This window comes from Symphalangus syndactylus, chromosome 15 (assembly GCF_028878055.3).
Source record: "Symphalangus syndactylus isolate Jambi chromosome 15, NHGRI_mSymSyn1-v2.1_pri, whole genome shotgun sequence".
Taxonomy (NCBI): domain Eukaryota; kingdom Metazoa; phylum Chordata; class Mammalia; order Primates; family Hylobatidae; genus Symphalangus; species Symphalangus syndactylus.
In genome coordinates this window covers 69,066,268-69,089,545 of record NC_072437.2, presented here as the reverse complement: position 1 = coordinate 69,089,545, position 23,278 = coordinate 69,066,268, and the positions used below count along the sequence as shown (strand labels likewise).

The window sequence follows — 23,278 nt, the reverse complement described above, 5'->3', positions numbered from 1 at the left end:
ATTTTTTGATTATGGCCATTTTTGCAGGAGTGAGGAGGTGGCATCGCATTGTAGTTTTGATTTGCATTTCCCTGATCATTAGTGATGTTGAGCATTTTTTCATACCTTTGTTGGCCATTTGTATATCTTTTTTTGAGAACTGTCTATCCAGGTCCTTAGCCCACTTTTTGATATTTTTTTTCTTACTGGTTTGTTCGAGGTCATTGTAGATTCCGGCTATTAGTCCTTTGTCAGATGTATAGATTGTGAAGATTTTCTCCCACTTTGTGGGTTGTCTGTTTACTCTGCTGACTGTTCCTTTTGCCGTGCAAAAGCTCTTTAGTTCAATTAGGTCCCAGCTATGTATGTTTGTTTTTGCTGCATTTGCTTTTGGGTTCTTGGTCATGAAATCCTTGCCTAAGCCAGGGTCTAGAAGGGTTTTTCCAATGGTATCTTCTAGAATTTTTATAGTTTCCATTCTTAGATTTCAGTCTTTAATCAGTCTTGAGTTGATTTTTGTATAAGCTAAGAGATGAGGATCCAGTTTCATTCTCTTACATGTGGCTAGCCAATTATCCCAGCACCATTTGTTGAAAAGGGTGTCCTTTCCCCACTTTATGTTTTTGTTTGCCTTGTCAAAGATCGGTGGCTGTAAGTATTTGGGTTTATTTCTGGGTTCTCTATTCTGTTTCATTGGTCTATGTGACTATTTTTGTACCAGTACCACACTGTTTTGGTGACTACGGCCTTATAGTATAGTTTGAAATCAGGTATTGTCATGCCTCCAAATTTGTTCTTTTTGCTTAGTCTTGCTTTGGCTATGTGGGCTCTTTTTTGGTTCCATATGAATTTTAGAATTGTTTTTTCTAATTCTGTGAAGAGTGATGGTGGTATTTTGATGGGGATTGCACTTAATTTTTAGATTGCTTTTGGCACTATGGTCATTTTCACAATATTCATTCTACCCATCAATAGGGGTACCATTGCAATATGGTAGAATCAGAAGGATTCTACCCATCCAATATTGATTCTACACATCCATGGGATGTGTTTCCATTTGTTCATGTCCTCTATGATTTCTTTCAGCAGTGTTTTGTAGTTTTCCTTCTAGAGGTCTTTTGACTTCTTGGTTAGTTATATTCCTAAGTATTTTATTTTTTTGCAGCTATTGTAAAAGGGGTTGAGTTCTTGATTTGATTCTCCGCTTGGTCGCTGTTGGTGTACAGAAGAGCTACTGATTTGTGTACATTAATCTTGTATCCGGAAACTTCGCTGAATTATTTTATCAGTTCTAGGAGCTTTCTGGAGGAGTCCTTAGGGTTTTCAAGTTAAACAATCATATCATCAGCAAACAGTGACAGTTTAACTTTTTCTTTACTGATTTGGATGCCCTTTCTTTCTTTCTCTTGTCTGATTGCTCTGGCTAGGACTTCCACTACTATGTTGAAGAGGAGTGGTAAGAGTGGGCATCCTTGTCTTGTTTCAGTTCTCAGAGGGAATGCTTTCAACTTTTCCCCATTCAGAATTACATTGGCTGTGGGTTTGTCATAGATGGCTTTTATTACATTAAGGTATGTCCCTTGTATGCCAAATTTCTGAGAGTTTTAAGCATAAAGGGATGCTGGATTTTGTTGAATGCTTTTTCTGCATCTATTGAGATCACGTGATTTTTAATTGTTTATGTGGTGTATCACATTTATTGACTTGCATATATTACATCCCTGCATCCCTGGTATGAAACTCACTTGATCATGGATTACTTTTTTGATATGTTGTTGGATTCGGTTAGCTAGTATTTTGTTAAGGATTTTAACATCTATGTTCATGAAAGATATCAGTCTATAGTTTTCTTTTTTGGTTGTGTCCTTCCTGGCTTTGGTATTAGGGTGATGCTGGCTTCAAAGAATGAATTAGGGAGGGTTCCTTCTTTATCTTGTGGAATAGTGTCAAAAGGATTAGTACCAATTCTTTGATTGTCTGGTAGAATTCTGCTGTGAATCCGTCTGGTCCTTTTTTTTTTGTTGGTAATTTTTAAATTACTATTTCAATCTTGCGGCTTGTTATTGGTCTGTTCAGGATATCTAATTCTTCCTGATTTAAGCTAGGAGGGTTGTATTTTTCCAGAATTTATCCATCTCTTCTAGGTTTTCTAGTTTATGTGCGTAAAAGTGTTCATAGTAGCCTTGAATGATCTTCTGTATTTCAGTGGTGTCAGCTGTAATATCTGTTTCGTTTCTTAGTGAGATTATTTGGATTTTCTCTAATTTTCTGGGTTAATCTTGCTAATGGCCTATTAATTTTATTTACCTTTTCAAAGAACCAGCTTGTTTCATTTATCTTTTGTATTTTTTGTTTGTTTCAATTTCATTTAGTTCTGCTCGGATCTTGGTTATTTTGCCAGGTTTGGGTTTGGCTTGTTCTTGTTTCTCTAGTCCTTGAGATGTGACCTTAGTGTCAGTTTATGCTCTTTCAGTCTTTTTGATGTAGGCATGTAGGGCTAGGAACTTTTCTTAGCACCTGCCTTTGCTGTATGCCAGAGGTTTTGATAGGTTGTGTCATTATGTCGTTTAGTTTGAAGAAATTTTAGTTTCCATCTTGATTTTGTTTTTGACCCAATGCTTATTCAGGAGCAGGTTAATTTCCATCTATTTGTATGGTTTTGGAGGTTCCTTTTGAAGTTGAATTCCAATTTTATTTCACTGTGGTCTGAGAGAGTGCTTGATATAATTTCAATTTTCTTAAATTTATTGAGGTCATATGGTCTTAGAAATTTCCATATGCTGTTGTATAGAATGGGTATTCTACGGTTGTTGGATGAAATGTTTTGTATATATCTGTTAAGTCCATTTGTTCAAGGTATAGTTTAAATCCATTGTTTCTTTGTTGACTTTGTCTTGATGACCTGTCTAGTAATGTCAGTGGAATATTGAAGTTCCCTACTATTATTGTGTCGCTATCTTATTTCTTAGGTCTATCAGTAATTGTTTTATATATTTGGGAGCTCTAGTGTTAGGTGCACGTATGTTTAAGACTGTGATATTTTCCTGTTGGACAAGGCTGTTTACCATTATATAATGTTCCTCTCTATCTCTTTTAACTGCTGTTGCTTTAAGTTTGTTTTGTCTGATGTAAGAATAACTACCCTTGCTCGTTTTTGGTGTCCATCTGCATGAAATGCCTTTTTCCACCCCTTTAGTCCAAGTTTATGTGAGTCCTTATGTGTTATGTGAGTCTCCTGAAGGCAGGAGATGGTTGGTTGGTGAGTTCTTAACCATTCTGTGGTTCTGTATCTTTTAAGTGAGCATTTAGGCAATTTACATTCAATGTTAATATTGAAATGTGAGGTACCATTGCACTCATGGTGCTCTTTGTTGCCTGCGTACTTTGGTTTTTTTGTTTTTTGTTTTTGCTTTTTAACTTGTATTTTTGTTTTACAGGTCTGGTGTGATTTATGCTCTGAAGAGATTCTGTTTTGATGTGTTTCCAGGAATTTGTTTCAAGATTTAGAGCTCCAAAATTTTAGCAGTTCTTGTAGTGGTGGCTTGGTAATGGCAAATTCTCTCAGCCTTTGTTTGTTGAAAAAGACTGTATCTTTCCTTCATACATGATGCTTAGTTTCACTGGACAGAAAATTCTTGGTTGATAAATTGTTTTGTTTAAGGAGGCTGAAGATAGGGCCCCAATCCCTTCCAGCTTGTAGGGTTTCTGCTGATAAATCTGCTGGTAATCTGATAGGTTTTCCTATATAGGTTACCTGGTGCTTCTGTCTCACAGCTCTTAAGATCCTTTCCTTTGTCTTAACTTTGATAACCTGATGACAATGTGTCTGGGCAAAGATCTTTTTGTGATGAATTTCCCAGGTCTTCTTTGTACTTCCTGTATTTGGATATCTAGGTCTCTAGAAAGGCCTGGGGAGTTTTCCTTGATTATTCCCCCAAATACGTTTTCCAAGCTTTGTGCTTCTTGTATTTGCATGTCTAGGTCTCTAGCAAGGCTGGGGAAGTTTTCCTCAATTATTTCCCCAAATACGTTTTCCTGAGGAAGAAGTCTATGGTTTGGTCGTTTAACATAATCCCAGACTTCCTGGAGGCTTTGTTCATACTTTCTTATTCTTTTTTCCTTGTCTTTGTTGGATTAGGTTAATTCGAAGACCTTGTTTTTTGAGTTCTGAATTTCTTCTTCTACTTGTTCAATTCCATTGCTGAGACTTTCTAGAACATTTCGCATTTCTAAAAGTGTGTCCAAAGTTTCCTGGATTTTTGATTGTTTTAAGCTATTTCCTTGAATATTTCTCCCTTCACTTCTTATATTGTTTTTTGGATTTCCTTGCATTGGGCTTCGCCTTTCTCTCCTGATTAGCTTAATAACTAATCTTCTGAATTTTTTTCAGGTAAATCAGGGACTACTTCTTGCTTTGGATCCACCGCTGGTGAACTAGTGTGATTTTGTGGGGGTTGTTGAAGAGCCTTGTTTTGTCTTATTACCAGGGTTGGTTTTCTGGTTCTTTCTCATTTGGATAGGGTCTGTCAGAGGGAAGGTCTAGGGCTGAAGACTGTCGTTCAGATATTTTTGTGTCATGGGGTGTTCCCCTGATGTAGTACTCTTCCCCTTTTCCTATGGATGTGGCTTCCTGTGAGCGGAACTACAGTGATTGTTGTCTCTTTCTGGGTCTAGCCACCCAGGGAGTCTACCTGGTTCCGCGCTGGTACTGGGGGTTGTCTGCACAGAGTTCTGTGATGTGAACCACCTGTGGGTCTCTCAGTGGTGGATAGCAATGCCTGTTCCGGTTGAGGTAGCGATGGGGTGAAATGGGCTCTGTGAAGGTTCTTGGCTTTGGTGGTTTAATGCTCTATTTTTGTGCCAGTTGGCCTCCTGCCAGAGGTGGCAATTTCCAGACAGCATCAGCTGTGGTAGTATGGGGAGGAACTGGCAATGAGCGGGGCCGTAGAACTCACAAGATAATATGCCCTTTCTCTTCAGCTACCAGGGTAGGTAGGGAAGGACCATCTGGTGGGGGCAGGGTTAGGTGTGTTTAAGCTCAGACTCTCCTTGGGTGGGTCTTGCTGAGGCTGCTGTGGGGGATGGGGGTGAGATTCCCAGATCACTGGAGTTGTGTGCCTAGGAGAATTATAGCTGCCTCTGCTGAGTCATGCAGGTTGTCAGGGAAGTGGGGGAACGATGGCAGTCACAGCCCTCACCCAGCTCCCATGCAAACCAAAGGGCCAGTCTCATTCCCACTGTGTTCCCCCCATCAGCCCCAAGTCTGTGTCCACGTGGAGAGCAATATGGGTTTGAAAACCTGCCCCAGGCTATCTGCCTCCCAGGTGGGAAAGAAAAGGGCTTGGTTCTTCCCCTGCCTGTGGAGTCTACACACCAGATTTGTACCCTCCCCCAAGTTCTGGCCAGGAGGCTTCTCACCCTGTTCAAATTGTTGCCAAGTTCAGCTAGAGATTTCCTTCTCCCTGTGGAGGTTTACCCCCTGCTCCTCTTCCATTGAATCCCTGTGGCACCAGGCAGGAATGGGCTGCTTGGGGACCCAGCGAGCTCCCAGGGCCTTTCTGCTGCTTCTTCTACCCCTATATTTCGCTCGGCTCTCTAAATTGACTAAGCTCCAGGCAAAGTTGGAAACTTCTCCCACAAACAGACCTTCAGCTTCTCCAGTGGAAGTGTGTTTTCAGGAGAGGAGGGTCTCCCTTTCCCACTTCTGCAGTTGGGGTACTCAGTTTTGGGGGCTCTCCCAGGTCCTCCAGGAGCAGTCCGCTTCCTGCAGAGGGTTTGTTGCTTTTTTGTTGTTGTTGTTGTTAATTTGAGACGAAGTCTCGCTCTGTCACCCAGGCTTGGAGTGCAGTGGCACAACCTCGGCTCACTGCAACTTCTGCCTCCGAGGTTCAAGTGATTCTCCTGCCTCAGCCTCCAAGTAGCTGGGAGTACAGATGCATGCCACCATACCTGGCATATATATATATATATATATATATATATATATATATATATATTTATTTTTAGTAGAGATGGGGTTTCACCATGTTGGCCAGGCTGGTCTCAAACTCCTGACCTCAGGTGATCCACCCACCTCTGACCTCCCAAAATACTGGGATTACAGGCATCAGCCACCACACCTGGCCTAAAAAGCTTTATTATCAGGAGTTGAAAAAAAAAAAAAATTCCTGGCTACTTTTCAGTGTTCCAGATAAATTATCTAGACACAAAAGGCTAAGCAACACTGAGCCTCAATAAACTTTGATCTCCCCTGCTTTTCCATGTCTTGTGTTAACTTTAGTTCTTTGGTTTTATACTTCTTATGCAAAAAGTTCCTTATTCCAATAGGGTCAACCTTCTCTGTGTTCTGTACCTTTATCATCTTCCCTGCTCTCCTCTTAATCAAATATAAATGTTCCTTGCTTTCTAAGGTAACACAGCATGTATTAATGGCAGATTCCTGTTCTCAGCTGTGGTAGTTCACTTTATTATAAAGGTCTTGAACTCACAACTTTACTGCTGTGCAGGTGAATGGGGAAAGACAGTTTTGGTTGGGCAAGGCCTTCTGGCACTCTTTCAATAAAATAATCTAGGTTAATAACTATGCCACAGCTAGTGTTTGGATGTCACTGGTATTAAATAATTATGTGAGAAAGAAAGAAGAGGAATGAAGAAAGAAACCCAAGAAATCTTGATTGACTGTCCATGGGAAATTATTCTAGGAAGGTGCAAAAACCCCACGAAACACTATTCCTAAAGGAAGGCTGGAAAACAGTTATACCGGTTAAAGTTGGCTCAAAATCAGTGGAGACTGTTCAAGGACCAAGAGGTCTTTAATTCATTTGTTCATTTCAGAGAAGCTAGATAGAAAACTTCTATAGCCTAAGGATACAGTCTGTATAATCACATTCCTCTTAAATGACACTATTTCTTTAAAACAATTTCTTATTCTGAAGTAAATAAATTATCAGAGATATACTATCATTTCTAGGTTATGACTTTGAGCAATTCATTTCTAGGCTCCAGTTTCCTCACAGTGAATAGTCCAATAGTCTTATGATAAAGCAAAGACATGGATACAGTAAAAACTACCCCTGAAAGTCCTATACATCTATGCTAAGTAAACATGGTCTCATGTATCCTGCACTACTATTCATTAAGCCCAGCCCAGCCAGTGTGTGTTACAACTTTGGAAATGATCAAAATATCAGATGAAAAACAGATTCCTGGTCAGGCACAGTGGCTCACACCTGTAATCCCAGCACTTTGGGAGGCCGAGGAGGGAGGTTCGCTTGAGCCCAAGAGTTCGAGACTGGCCTGAGCAACAAAGAAAGATCCCATCTCTACAAAAAAAATTTAAAAATTAGCTGGCCATGGTGGCATATGCCTGTAGTCCCAGCTACATGAGAGGCTAAGGCAGGAAGATCACTTGAGCCCTGGAGGTTGAGGCTGCAGTGAGCCACTGTTCACACCACTGTACTCCAGCTTGGGTGACAGAATGAAACCCTGTCTCAAAAAACAAAAAAAAACAAACAAGATTCCCAATCCCCCTATCTAAAACCCTTGGGGCCAGGCATGTTTCAGAATTCAAAATTCTTCTAATTGAGAAAAGCTACTCAGCACCTATCCTGTATATGTATCTAATACCACCAGCAGAGTCTGGGGCAGCAGCCCACAAACATTATCTTGAAGTAAAATATGAATATTCACTATAAACGAGATAAAGACTATATACAGCCGCATGCCAATTCAGAACCAATTTTGCTGCTGAACTTTTGATTTTCAGAACTTGTTATGTTACAAAATTGTGGGCTAGTGGTCAGACTCTATTTTGGGCCCAAATGCTCCAAAAAAGAAATAACTTTTTTCAAATTATGCTGAGAACCCACAGTTGAATTCGCTTAAGCCAGTGAGACAAAAAACAGCAAGGAAGAGCTGTTTATCAATCATGTCCCATCTCCCCTCACTTTCCTGGAAATTAAACGTTAGCATCCACTATGTTAAGGACAAGGACAGAGCCCTAGCAAAAATGCAAACAAATAAAAGAAGCTAATTCCTGGCTTTAGGGCTTTCAAGGGGCCTGATCTTTTATGGTGATTTTTGTCCTGATGACTTTAGAGTCCAGAAAAGATATAATTCCATTGTACCTAATTCTCAACAAATCTTATCTTTCACCACTACTACTGATGGCACACTGAATTTATTCTAAAATTTGACAAATGTTATTCATATTATTATTTAAAATTATATGTGATTACATAACAAGTAAAAATGGAACTTACTGATAACTGAACATGTCATAAATTTATCTTGAGCCTTTTCTTCAAATTTTTCTTTAGCTTCTTTGGACCACTGCATTGTCCTTTTATATGGTTCAATATAGGCCAACTTACATTTAATTGCCTGTGTCAGACAAAATTCCACCATTAAGAAAAAAATTTAACTTCTACCTACTTTGGAATTCAAGTTTTATGTAAGTGTGTACAAAACTAATCTTTATGTTTGAATGTAATACATATTAGAAATAAATAATGTGTGAAGGTGTCTGTAAAAGTACTTTATAAACACAAATCATTGAAATCAGCAGAGTATTTGGCTGAATGAACTGTTGTACATTCACATACTGGAATAACAAGCATTCATTACAGACACTTATGATACATTAATTACTTGTAAAAAGCAGGTTACAGGACGATTTATAGTCTGATTCTATAACTGCTGAAAGCACAGAAGATGCATCTGGAAGTACAGGTAACAAAAATAATTGAACAATGATTCTGAGTGATTCTCCCTTTTGCTCATTTTTTTTTTTTTTTTTTTTTTTTTTTTTTTTTTTGAGATCAAGTCTTGCCCTGTCACCCAGGCTAGAGTGCAATGGCATGATCTTGGCTCACTGCAACCTCCGCCTCCCGGGTTCAAGCAATTCTCCTGCCTCAGCCTCCTGAGTAACTGGGATTACAGGCACACACCACCATGCCCAGCTAATTTTTTGTATCTTTTTAGTAGAGATGGGGTTTCATCATGTTAGGCAGGCTGGTCTCGAACTCCTGACCTCATGATCCCCCCACCTCGGCCTCCCAAAGTTCTGGGATTACAGGCATGAGCCACTGCGCCCAGCCTGCTCATTTGTATTTAAAAATCTTTTTCTATAATACTACACATTTCCTAAAATGAAAAACACAGCTTAAAAACAACTCAAACAACAGAGAGTATATAAATTAGAAAACAAGGCTCCTTCTTACTCTTCTTTCAGAATACTACTCCTCCCCAGAGATAAACAAGGTTCAGTTTTTTACATATTCTCCCAGGCTTCTCTATTGTACACACATATATACTTAAGTATAAATATGATCACAGTAGAAGTACTTCTGAGATAAGCATTTTTAACTTGATATATCATGGACGTGACTCTTACCAAAATATATGATCTCAAAATGATATATTAAAAGCTGCCAACAAGTACTTAAGACACAAACATACCTGATTAATGTTTAATATGCTTATTTGCCATGATATACATATTATTTATTCAATAGTAACCATAGCAACATTTATCTATAGTCCCTGTATCAGAAACTAGACAAAAATGGTGGCTAACATTTCTATGGTAACAATAGCTTCTAAAAATACTTCCATATTTGTGCTGCTATTCTAGCCCTAGAATTCATAATAAATAGATTACCTTCTCTGGGGGATTCAGAAACTCATCCTTTATCTTACGCACGTCTTTAATTGTTATTTTTGCAGTATTACCAAAGTCCACATATCTAACTTCAACTTCCTGATGTCCAGGCAATCCTTGAAAAATTATGAAATTAGAAATTACAAACTTGGAAACAGAATTATCTAGAAAAATTTAGATTGGTTTATAGCCAACTAGATTAGAATTACTTTTAGCTTCAATATACAAACTTTATACTTTTTAAAATGTAAAAAATATTTCAAATATGTGAACCTCGAAATCATCCATAGTACAGACTTATAAGAATGAAAAACTAGTATGCTTTAAATATTCAAAGGATAGCCAAAATCAGGATAACAAAATCATATGGCAGGTGGTACGACTTAAAAGAATTAGGCTGAGTCAGACTGACCAGTTTAGAACACTAGCTCCGTCACTAAAATTCTGTGACCTAAAGCAAGCTAATTAATATCTCTCAGATATTACCCTGAACAAGTTACTTTTTCTCTCTAAGCCTCATTACTTAATCTGTAAAACGGGTATACCAATATAATCTAACTTCATGAGACGTTTTTGGAGGATTTGCCTATTTAAAAAGCACAAGGTACAAAGTAAGCACTTAATACATGTTTATTGTGAGTCAATATAGTCAATATCAAACAAGGCAAAAGATTCAACAAACTAAAGATTCATTCATATAACAATATCTGTGAAATTTTGAAAAAATATTGTACTTGGGGCATATTGCAAAAAAACAAGTAGAGAGAGACCTCTGTATCAGTCTACTCTCTATACTTTAAAGAAATCTCTGGAAGTTTCAAACACAGAGAAGTTTTAAAAAAAGACGTATCACACACTAACCTTTTTGAAAATACTCAAAATACATAGTTTTCAAACTTAAAGACTAATACAGTATCTATCATTTCAATATGGAAAAAAGTCCAGTATTCTCTGCTCCTTGGCAGAAGTAGAAGCAAGTGGCACAGCACTAGGACTCACTCAAGATGACACTTCAAACACAGGCCCTATGGTAGGGGATATCCATGATAATTGAGAAGACATGTGTTATTATAAAGCCAAAAGATGGGGGAACCTCTCCCAACTTCCACTGGAATCCCCTTGCTAGAAGGATGTTCTCAATTCTGCCAATGCCATTAGATTCTTACTCTTCCTAAAGTCTCTGAATGGAAATGTAGTTTTAAACAAATAGATGGATATGGAAAGTAATTTAAAGAATGTTATTGTTTTATCTAAATTATCACATGAGAACAGAGTCAGACATGGAAGGTCTCAAATTTCCCCATTTTTGTTCTCTGGAGAAACTATGGGAAGATGGCTCCATGCGAAAAAGGGAATTAAACTGAAGAGGTAAACATGGCATCCAGAAAACAAGGGATCCAATACTGGAGAACAATGAAGTGTATAGCCAGCTGAAATACATTTCCAGAATAAAAAATGTGTAGTAAGCCTAGGGGGTAAGCAGCCCAATTGGAGAAGATAAAGGATGTTTTTGGCCACATGTGATGGCTCACACCTGTAATCTCAGTGCTTTGGGAGGCAGAGGCAGGAGGATCACTTGGGCCCAGGAGTTTGACCCCAGCCCTACAAAAAATATATATATAAATTAGCCAGGTGTGGTGGCAAGTGCCTATAGCCCCGGCTAATCTGGGGCTGAGGTGGGAGGATTGCTTGAACCCAGGATGCAGAGGTTGCAGTAAGCCATGATCATGTTCCACTGCACTCCAGCCTGGAAAACAGAGTAAGACCATCTCAAAAAGGATGTTTTCATGCTTAAAAAAAAAAAAAAATCAAACTAACATTTATCATATGGAAAATAATGGTTTCCACTATTAAAAATACACTCACAAATTAAAAGAAAATAAAGTGAAAAGTGAACATAATTATGAACTCACAACAGAATTAGACAAAGTATACTTTATGGCTTTATTTACACAGACTATGAATCTAATGAAAAATTGTGATACAACTATAGAAAAGAGAAAAAGGAGAACGAAAGGGCTATGGAGATCCAAAACTTGTCTGACAGAATAACAGGTAATATCTAAAACTGAAATGTCAACTGAAGTATTACATATTAGAAGAAGGAACACAAGTAAACAACAAAATAGCTGAAAGAATGAAAAGTAATTGCCTTCAAGGAGGGAAGTGGAGTGTGTCTTTTAGCATTAACTTTTAAATTAGGCAGATAAAAAACAAAAGAGCTACTATTCAACAAACCAAGTATCATCTTCAAGATGGAGTTCAACAGGACCACAGAAGATACAGGAAAATGGGCCAAACAAATCACACATACATTTCTATTAGCACCACTTTTGGGGTGCTAATAGAAATGAAGAAGAAGTAGAATGAGCAACATGGACACTCCATCTTCCCCAAATGTTACTACTCAAAGATTTCAGAGGCTTTATTTTTCACCAAATAGATAACATTTTCAAGCCAATAATCCTAATTTGAAAAGCAGTTGCAAAGTCCTTAGTGTCATGAAAATGCTTTTGTTGCTCCCAAGATATTTACCATACTACACAGTGGTATCTTCATTGCAATCGTTGGAATGTTTTTGTCTCAAAATTCATGTTGAAACTTAATCTCTAAGGCCGGGCGCGGTGGCTCATGCTTGTAATCCCAGCACTTTGGGAGGCCAAGGCGGGCGGATCACGAGGTCAGAAGATCGAGACCACGGTGAAACCCCGTCTCTACTAAAAATACAAAAAAAAATTAGCCGGGCATGGTGGCGGGCGCCTGTAGTCCCAGCTACTCGGAGAGGCTGAGGCAGGAGAATGGCGTGAACCTGGGAGGCGGAGCTTGCAGTGATCCAAGATTGCACCACTGCACTCCAGCCTGGGCGACAGAGCGAGACTCCATCTCAAAAAAAAAAAAAGAAAGAAAGAAACTTAATCTCTAATGCAGCAGTACTTGGGAGGTGACTGAGTCATGAGGGCTCTGCCCTCATAAATGGGATTAGGTGCCCTTATAAAAGGGCTTGGTGAAGGGAGTTTGCCTTCCTTTTTCATACTTCTGGCATCAGAGGATACAGTGTCTCTCTCCTCTGGAGGATGCAGCAACAAGGCACCATCTTGGAAACAGAGACTAAGCCCTCAATAAAACAGTGCCTTGATCTTGGATTTTTTAGACTCTAGAACTGAGAAGTAAATTTCTATTGTTTATAAACTACCCAGTCTGTAGTATTTTATTACAGCAGCACAAAACAGACTAAGACATTCATAAGAACCACATTTGAAAATCTGTAGTTAGTTCAAGTCACTAACCATTAACAAAATTAAAATCAATGGTGACAAATGAAGGATAGAAAACTCAGGTTGCAAGAATAGTTCTGACACAAACAGAACCGATTATATATTAGGAGTAATTTGTAAAGATCTTAGATTACCTTAATAATGGAAAAAACATTTTAAACAGTATCAAACTAAAGTAAAAAAAATTGCCGGGCACAGTGGCTCATGCCTGTAATCCCAACACCATTGGAAGGCTGAGGCAGGCGGGCAGATCACTTGAGGTCAGGAGTTCGAGACCAGCCTGACCAACATGACAAAATCCCGTCTCTACTAAAAATACAAAAAAAATAAGCTGGGCGTGGTGACTTCTCCTTTTTTTTTTTTTTTTTCTTGAAACAGAGTTTTGCTCTTGTTGCCCAGGCTGGAGTACAACGGCACAATCTCAGCTCACCACAACCTCCGCCTCCTAGGTTCAAATGATTCTCCTGCCTCAGCCTCCTGAGTAACTGGGACTACAGGCATGCACCATCATGCCCAGCTAATTTTGTATTTTTAGTAGAGATGGGGTTTCTCCATGTTGGTCAGGCTGGTCTCGAACTCCCGACCTCAGGTGATCCGCCCGCCTTGGCCTCACAAAGTGCTGGGATTACAGGTGTGAGCCACTGCACCCGGCCTTTTTTTTTTTGAGACAGAGTCTTGCTCTGTCACCCAGGCTGGAGTGCAGTGGTGCAATCCCAGCTCACTGCAACCTCCGCCTCCCAGGACCAAGTAATTCTCGTGCCTCAGCCTCCTGAGTAGCTGGGCTTACCGGCACATACCACCATGCCTTGCTAACTTTTTATTTTTAGTAGAGACAGGGTTTTGCCACGTTGGCCAGGCTGGTCTTGAACTCTTGGCCTCAAGCGATCCGCCCACCTCAGCCTCCCAAAGTACTGGGATTTACAGGCATGAGCCACCGCACTGGCCTTTCACTCTTTCAATAAAAAAAGGAAGCCTTTCACTCTTTCAGTAAAAAAAGGACATATCTACAAACTAGAAAGCATGTAAAAGAAACAACACAATGGGTTAAACTGCCTATGGTATATCTAATTTCATAACCCACAAAAGCTTAGTCTGTAACGTTCTGTCTTAGTCAATACTGGGGAATAATAAACTTTACTATTTTTGTTGCTAATACCTCCATTTTCATAAATCTTCTGTCTTCAATCCCACTTTTTATTCTTCCCATTATTTCATAAGTTGAATCAATTACTTAAGGAGGATGTAGAAAAAGTAGAAAAAAATGTATCGAGAAAACTAGCAGTTCAGTCAATAATTCCCAGGAAAGAAGAATATATTAAAATTGAAGGGAAGCAGAGAGGACACAAAGGACTTACCTTTAATTTGTACCTTGACAATCTAAATAGCATGGGACAGACAAACAGTCAACATCAAGCTAGAGTTCACTGGTTTTTGAATAATTAATTTCTGTTGCTTTGTTCTATCTATACTACTTTTCCAGCAAGATTCCCAATGGTTAAGTTCTAGTCAAGTCAAACAAAATATCAGGAGAGATTCACCTTTCAACATTATCACTAGCTTTTCTAAAGAGAGATGACAGAGCAAATGATAAGATCAAATAACATTACTTCCAAGACTGAATTGGTACCAACTCAAATGATACTAGTTTTGAAGTATAACATCTCCCCCCTGTACAAACAGCATGCATTCTCCTACCGATAACTTTTGCTCGGTACCAAAGTCCGTCTTCAAATTTAGCTACACAGGCTTGATCTTGAACTGGACAGAGGATTTCCAGATTTTCTCCGTCTTCACTTTTATAGAATTCCTCGATTGTCTTTACTAGAAATACAAAATCCAGGCCCTCTATCTAGCAAATGAAGAGATAAAGCACTGTCATTTCACAGAAACTTAAAATGTAAGTGTTGAATGAATTACAAGCACTGTCACTGAAATCATGAAACATTAAAACTTGAATTGAATGTAAATCTATCAATTGTGTTACGTAATTTATTTTACAAAATTTTATTGCAGAACCAGTATAGAAAATTAGTATAGACATAAAAATAAAGTCACATTCTGCCAGATAACTTAGTGTATATATTCTTCAAGATATTTTTCTATACATACACACACTCATTGTATATTTTTTACCAAAACTAGACTTTACCACACATACAATCACTTACATTTTTCTATCATTTCTCACTTGTTCTATTTCAGTAACTGTTCCTACTAGTATTTCTAGGTCACATTTAGTTTTCCTTAACTGATCCAAACCCATTACAAACCAAGATTATATACTGCTTCTGATTGTTATCTCTGTAACACTTTTATAATCTAGTATAGTCCTCTACTTTTAATGAACATGTCTTGTTGAAGACAGCCAGCTTATTTTTCTGCAGAATGCCCCATACCTTACGGATTTATGTGGTTATATCCTCATGCTGCTAGCTTATTCTTCCATGGAGTAAGGTCTATCTGCTGAATTTTCCAAAGGCTGAAAGTTATTCCTAAGGGTTTGATGGATCCAAGGCAAATCTTTTTGGCTAGACTGTGTCATAGGTGGCTTTTTCACACTGAAGTTGCAACCCATCAAGGCCTAATACTTAATGACTATTAATATGCTAAGATTCATTTATCGATTGCAGTGATGATCCTGACCCCTCTCAATGTGTATAGTTCTGTTTATGCCCCTGTAATAACTAAGTCTTAAGAATTTATGTGGTGCTACTTTGGCATTATATGAATATCCAGTATCTTATCAACCATCCATCTTAATGTGAATTGGTAATTCTTCCTTAAATCAATAATAATTCAGTAGGGTTTGAGGAATGATTGCATTCTTTAGTAATACAGACTTTTCTCTTATTAAATGGTGCTATCTAGTATAATCAAAAAACAGTTTCTAAAGTTTCCTATACTACCAAAAAAATCAAGGATTATAAGTTTACTTCTCCAAATACCAATTCTTAATGTTAAAAAATATTTTGAAATCCATTTCAATGGAAAAAATGAATTTTTTCTTGTGAGTATAATGATGCAAGTGAAAATTTTCTGAATCCCTATCTTTTCTTGTTATTTCATTTAAATTACTTTAAAACTACTTTCAACTTTCATTTCTAAGTAGATATTATGCAAATTCTTCCATTAACAGGTAAGCCAGAGTGAACATTTAAAAATTCAGCAGAGGAATGACGCCAACAAAATAGCAGATTAGGAAGCTTTAAGTTCTTGTTCCAATACAGAAACATTGAAAATAAGAAAGTGTCTCAACCAACTTTATTAGATCAGATCTCTACAAAGCAATCCAAAGTTTACAGTAACCAAGAAGCCTAATGAAGTAAAAGCAATTTTCTAAATGGTAGGAAAGTTTTGTGGTATTTTTACTTGCCTCACCCTACCCTCTTCTCAGAATGACAATGGTCCTGGTCTTAAGCAGTGGCAGTTCAGTTCTCAGTTCCCTCCCTTGAACCAGAGGGAACAGATCAGAACTTATATGCAAATTACTGTGTATATGTATCCTAAGTCTGAGAGATACCTGCAAGACTGATGCAAAGAGCTAGTTTTGTTTCATATAACTTGGAACACAGGCAGGAAGAACTGCAGGGACCACTTGTAAACATGGCAAAGGGGAGTACAAGCACAGCTGCTTGGAAGGAAGAGTTTATGAGCAGAAACATACAACAGACCGTCTAAGGCCAGGAGGAGAATCTGGGGTGAGAATCTTTACGAAATTAGGACATTCAAAAGCAGTCATATATATGGTAGAGTTAACAAAGCCACATGTCTGCCCTGACAAGATGCATGCCCAAAAAAGAAATAAAAAGACTTTAACTATGACCTCAAGCTGATTCCTAGGCTCAGCCTATCTAAATGGTGAAGAAATGCCCACCAAAGAGCTAGTCTGCAAGGTCTAGGAAAGATGGCGCCTTCCTCTTTCTCTGTCTCTTGTTTGTTTCAGCTCCTGACATTCAAGGAACTCTGTCAATCGTTAGCCGAGTACAAGCCAAAGAAACAACAGACTTCAGTGATCATACATGACAAGGAATGGTCTTTGAAACAGTTTGGAAAAGTACCAAAACAAATGAACTACTACAGCTTTTAAAACAACTCTCTTGGCCGGGTGTCGTGGCTCCCACCTGTAATCACAGCACTTGGGAGGTCGAGGCGGGCAGATCACAAGGTCAGGAGGTCAAGACCAGCCTGGCCAACATGGTGAGACTCTGTCTTTATTAAAAATACAAAAATTACTCAGGCTTGGTGGCAGGTGCCTGTAATCCCAGCTACTCGGGAGGCTGAGGCAGGAGAATTGCTTGAACCTGGGAAGTGGAGGTTGCAGTGAGCTGAGATCATGCCATTGCACTCCAGTGTGGGCGACAGAGCCAGACTCCATTTTTTTTTTTTAAAATAAAAATAAAAATAAAAAAAAAAAGAACACAACTCTCTTAATCCCAAACAAGAGCTATGGGAGTTCATCACCACTATACCTGCCTTACAAGAAATTCTATGAGTTCTTAAAGTTGAAATGAAAGGACATTAACATGAAAACATATGAAAGTATGAAACTAACTGTAAAGATATGACACAAAGTGTCGAGAATTCCTGACCTCAATGAAAACCAGAAGTAAGCAGTAATCCTGAAAGGGGACTGAATAGGGCTTGCAGGTACTGACTGATATTAGAAGTTTCTGTGTCACTGCATCGGGGACCTCTGTCATTTCATTTTATATTCATGATCCTTTAGGTTTCGTTTCATATTGGCACAGGAGTCAAAAAGAAATTACTGAGGCTGGGTGCAGTGGCTGATGCCTAAAATCCCAGCACTTTAGGAGGCCAAGGCGGGTGGATCACCTGAGGTCAGAAGTTCGAGACCAGCCTGGCCAACATGGCAAAACCCCATCTCTACTAAAAATACAACATTAGTCAGGTGTGGTGGTGCACGCATGTAATCCCAGCTACTCGGGAGGCTGAGGCAGGAGAATTGCTTGAGCCTGGGAGGTGGAGGTTGCAGTCAGCCAAGATCGTGCCACTGCACTCCAGCCAGTGGGACACAGCGAGACTCCATCTCAAAAAAAAAAAACAAAAACAAAAAAAAGAAATTACTTAGGCAGAGAGTGAGAATACAGGAAGGAGTCCTCGGCAAGGTTTTCCTTTTTAGTGAAAAGCAGCCCCCAAATCATTTTCTAACAAAGAGCAGCCTATAAAATTGAGCTGCAGACACAGATACCGGCAGTTGCGCCAATCCTGTTCAAAATGGCAGCTCCATCCTCCCTTCTCTCCTTGCCAGCCACATGTACAGTAGGAAGCACACAGGATGGTGCCAGTCAAGTGAAAAGCCCACTTGCATAATAAGATTAGGGTGGGGTGGCCAGCCTTTCTGGTGTGCTACGTAAACATCAAACCTGACTGAACCAATCTGTGGGCCCTATGTAATCAGACACCACCTCCTTAAACCTGCCTATAAAATCCGGCACATCCACCGCCAGCCAGTCTTTCCCTTTCAGAAGCCCCTCTCTCTCACTAGAGACAGAGCTGTTCTCCTTTCTCTTTCTTCTGCATATTAAACCTCCACTCCTAAACTCCTCATGTGTGTCCATGTCCTTAACTTTCTTCATGAGAGATGACAAAGAAGCTGCCTCAATATTTTCTGAAATTCTTTTAATAGTTATGCAGACATGTGCAACCAGAAAAAAAATGCAAATCAAAAATACTCAACTGTCTTAAATATGTTAAAAGGGCTAAGGGAAAACAAAGAACTAAAGAAAATTGGGAAAATGATATATGAATAAAATGGGAATATCAGCAAATGATACAAATTATAAAAAGGAAATTCTGGAGCTCAAAAGTATAATAACTAAGGAGAAAAAAATTCAGTAGAGGGGTTCAAAAGCAGCATTGAGTGGAAAGAAGAAAAATAATCAGTGAACTTGAAGATAGGAAAATTTAAATATCGAGTCTGAGAAGCAGAAAGAAAAAAGAATGGAGAGAAGTAAACAGAGCCTAAGGGACTCAAGTGAACCAACAGGGACATTATGGAAGTCACAGAAGGAAGAGAGAGACAAAGAGGCAAAAAATTATTTTTAAAAATGGCAGAAGTCCCCAATTTAAAGAAAGACATGAACCTACAAATCCAAGAAGTCTAATGTTAGAAGTTGATTTGTATCTTCCCCCAAAGATATGCTGGAGAGCTATAATCTCCAGTATCTCAAATATTACCTAATTTCGATACAGGTTCTTTATAATCATGTTAAAATGAGGTCATTAGGATGGGCCCTAATTCAATATGATTAATGTCTTTATAAAAACGGCAAAATTTGGGTACAGACAAATATACAAAGAGAACTCCATGTGAAGATGAAGGGAGAGATCAGGGTGATGCAGCAAAGGCAAAGGTGCACAAAAGATTGCCAGCAAACCACCAAAATCTAAAGCAGAGAGATGAAATGGATCTTCCCTCAAACCCCTCAGAAGAAACCAACTCTTCTGACAAACTGATCTCATACTTCTAGACTCCAAAACTGTTGACAATAAATTCTGTTGTTTAAGCTACCCAATTAATAGTAATTTGTTACACCAGCTCCAGGGAACTAAGACACTATTAGACTCCAAATAGGATAAACCCAAAGAATCATACACCAAGACACATAATCAAACTCTAAAAAGGCAAAGCCAAAGAGAAAATCTGGGAAGCAGCAAAAGAGATGCAACATGTCATATACAAAGAGACTCAAGAAGATTATAAGTCAATTTCTCATATTAGAAATCTTGGAGGCCAGGCCAGGCATAGTGGCTCAGGACTGTAATCCCAGCATTTTGGGAGGCCAAGGGGGGTGATCACTTGAGGTCAGGAGCTTGAGATCAGCCTGGCCAACACAGCCAAAAGCTATCTCTACTAAAAATACAAAAATTAGCCGGGCATGGTGGCAGGCACCTGTAGTCCCAGCTACTCAAGAGGCTGACGCAGGAGAACTGTTTGAACCTGGGAGGCAGAGGTTGCCGTGAGCCAAGATCGCACCACTATACTCCAACCTGGGTGACAGAGTAAAACTCCATCTCAAAAACAAAAACAAAAACAAAGGCCAGGTGCAGTGGCTCATGCCTGTAATCCCAGGACTTTGGGAGGCCAAGGCAGGCAGATCATCTGAGGTCAGGAGTTCTAGACCAGCCTGGCCAACATGGTGAAACCCCATCTCTACTAAAAAAATAAAAATTAGCCAGGCATGGTGGCGTGCACCTGTAATCCCAGCTACTAGGGAGGCTGGGGCAGGATAATCGCTTGAACCCAGGAGGCAGAGATTGCAGTCAGGAGAGATCATGCCACTGCCTACAGCATGGGCAAGATAGTAAGACTCTGTCTCAAAAAAAGAAAAAAAAAAAGAAAGAAAAAGAAAAGAGACAAGAAAGAAATCTTGGAAGCCAGAAGGAAATGGGAAGACAGAGATATATATGATGTACTTAAGAAAAAAACAACCTGTCAACTGAAAATTATACATTTGGAAAAACTAACCTTCAAAAATGTGAGAAAAATTAAGACAGTCCCAGATAAACAAGGGCTGAGGGACTCTACTACCACTAGACCTGCCCTGTAAGAAATGCTAATGGAAGTCCTTCAGGTTGCAATGAGAGGACACTAGACAGTAGTACCTCAAAGTCACATGAGGATATTAAGATCTCTGGTTAAGGTAAATACATGGGTAAATGGGAAAGTCAGTATTATTGCAATTTTGGTTTATAATTCTACTTTTTTATTTTCTATAGGATTTAAAAGACAAATGCATAAATAATTACAAATCTATGTTATTGAGCACACAGAGTATAGAGATTAATTTGTGACATCAAAAATATTGGAAAAACAGAGCTGCAGAGAAGTAGTTTTTTGTGAAGTTAAAATTATGTTGGTATTCACTCATATTGGATTGTTATAACTTTGGGATGTTATATGTAATCTCCATGGTAATGATAAAAAATACTCTACAAGATAAACACAAAAAGGAAACAAGAAGGGAAGCAAAACCTGATACTATAATATTTGCATATCCATGTTCATTACAGCAGACAATCCAAATGTCCACTGACAAATGAAGGGATTTTTAAAATGCAGTATATACATACAAAGAAGTATTATTCAGCCTTAAAATAGGAAATCCCATCAATGCTTACAACATGGATGAATCTTTAGGACATTATTATAAGTAAAATAAGCCAGTCACAGAAAGACAAATTCTGTCTGAGTCCACTTATACAAGGTATTTAACACAGTAAAATTCATAAAAATGCAGAAGTAATATTGTGGTGGCCAGAGGTTGGAAGCAGGGAAAAATGTGTTCAATGAGTATAGTTTCAGTTTGCAAGATGAAAATGTTCTAGAAATCTGTTGCATGGTAATATGAATATGGTTAACACTACTGAAGTTACACTAAAAAATGGTTAAGATAATAAATTCTGTGTTTTTTAACACAATTACAAAAGAGATTTTTAAAAAAATCATACTAAAAAGAAAAAAGCAACTAAACACAAAAGAGGGTTCTAATGGAGGAAAGAAGGAATAAAAGAGTGATAAGATACAGAAAACAGCAAATGGCAGAAGTCTTTCCTTATCAGTAATTACTTTAAATGTAAATGTATTAAACTCTCCAATTAAAAAACAAACATTGGCAGAATGAATTAAAAAAAAAAAACATGATCCAACTATATGCTGCCCACAAGAGACACACTTTATACCTTATGCCATACACAGGTTGAAAGTCAAAGGATGGAAGAAAATACTCCTGCAAATAGTAATCAAGAGAGATCTTAGATGGCTTTACTGGTGGTATCAGGCAAAACAGACTTTAAATAAAAAATTCTTACAAGAGAGAAAGGACATTATAAATTGATAAAAAGGCCAATTCACCAGTAAGATATAACAATTATAAGCAATTATGCAGTACACATCAAAGGCCCAAATATATGAAGCAAACATTGACAGTATTGAAGGAAAAAATAGACAGTTCAATAATAATAAATAGAAGGCTTTAATATTCCACTTCCAACAGTGCATAAAACATCCAGACGGGGCATCAATAAGGAAACAGAAGACTTGAATAACACTGTAAACCAACAGGTCCTAACAGACATACATAAAACACTCTAGCCAATAGTAAAATATACCTTTTCTTTTTTTTTCCTACAAGGCCATTTAGAACATTCTCAGAATAGACCATATGTTAGGCTGCAAAATGTCTTAATAAATTTCAAAAAACTGAAATCATAAAATGTATTTGTCTCTATGACAATGAAAGGAAACTGGAAATCAAAAACAAGAAAAGCTGCAAAATTCAAATATGTAGAAACTAAACACCACAAACTACCAACAGGTCAAAGAAGAAATCCTAAGAGAAACTAGAAAATGCTTCAAGACAAATGAAAATAAAAACACAACATACCAAACTTATGAGATGCAATAAAATAGTGCTAAGAGGGAAATGTATAGCTATACACACAATTTTAAAATATTGAAAATTAAGAACCTAACTATATACCATAAGACAATGGAAAAAGAGAAAATTACCCAAAGGTAGCCGAAGAAATAATAAAGATTAGAGCAAAAACAAGACAGGATAAAGAAACAGAACATCAATAAAGCCAAAAGTTGATTATTTGAAAAGATCAGCAAAATTGACAAATCTTTAGCTAGAATAACTAGAAAAGAGAAGTTAATAAAATCAGAAATAAAAGTGGAGACAATACTACCAATTTTAAGAAAAAAAAATTTTTTTTTTTTTTTTTTTTAGATGAAGGCTTGCTGTCACCCAGGCTGGAGTGCAGTGGCACAATCTCAGCTCACTGCAACCTCTGCCTCCTGGGCTCAAGCAATTCTCCTGCCTCAGCCTCCCAAGTAGCTGGGACTACAGGTCCCCACCACCACGGCTGGCTAATTTTTGTATTTTTAGTAGAGATGGGGTTTCGACATGTTGGCCAGGCTGGTCTCAAACTCCTGACCTCAAGTGATCCACCTGGCTCGGCCTTCCAAAGTACTGAGATTACAGGTGGGAGCCACCATGCCCGGCCAAGAAGTAAAAAACTATAAGAGATTATTGAAGACAATTGTATGCCAACAAACTGGATAACCTATATGGAATGGACAAATTCCTAGAAACACACAACCTTCCAAGACTGACTCATGAATTAGAAAATCCAAGTAGACTTACAACTACTAAAGAGGTTCAAACAGGATTCAAAAACCTCCTACACATGAAAAGCCCTGGACTGGATAGTTTCACTGCTGAATTCTACCAAACATTTAGAGAAGAATTAACACCATTCCATCTCAAATTCTTCCAAAAAACTAAAAGATGAATACTAACTCTAAGAGGCTGCATTACCCTGATAACAAAGCTAT

At 38.3% G+C, this 23,278-nt stretch overlaps 1 protein-coding gene and 1 long non-coding RNA gene across 6 annotated transcripts in view; both read right to left on the bottom strand.

The window, feature by feature from the left end:
- The window catches only part of RNF17 (ring finger protein 17), a 131,152-nt gene that overhangs the window by 41,211 nt on the left and 66,663 nt on the right, over positions 1–23,278 (bottom strand). For all 5 annotated transcript variants that reach the window (XM_063618822.1, XM_063618823.1, XM_055243993.2 and 2 more), the window contains 3 exons: positions 14,611–14,764; positions 9,641–9,756; positions 8,241–8,361 (listed from right to left, as the gene is read on the bottom strand). In XM_063618822.1, coding sequence (XP_063474892.1) covers positions 8,241–8,361; positions 9,641–9,756; positions 14,611–14,764 — 391 coding nt within the window. The remainder of the gene's footprint in view (positions 1–8,240; positions 8,362–9,640; positions 9,757–14,610; positions 14,765–23,278) is intronic.
- On the bottom strand, positions 10,259–12,467 carry LOC134732614 (uncharacterized). Its single transcript, XR_010115938.1, has 2 exons — positions 12,176–12,467; positions 10,259–11,387 (listed from the first exon to the last, which is right to left on the bottom strand). It is a non-coding gene; the product is annotated as an uncharacterized lncRNA (long non-coding RNA).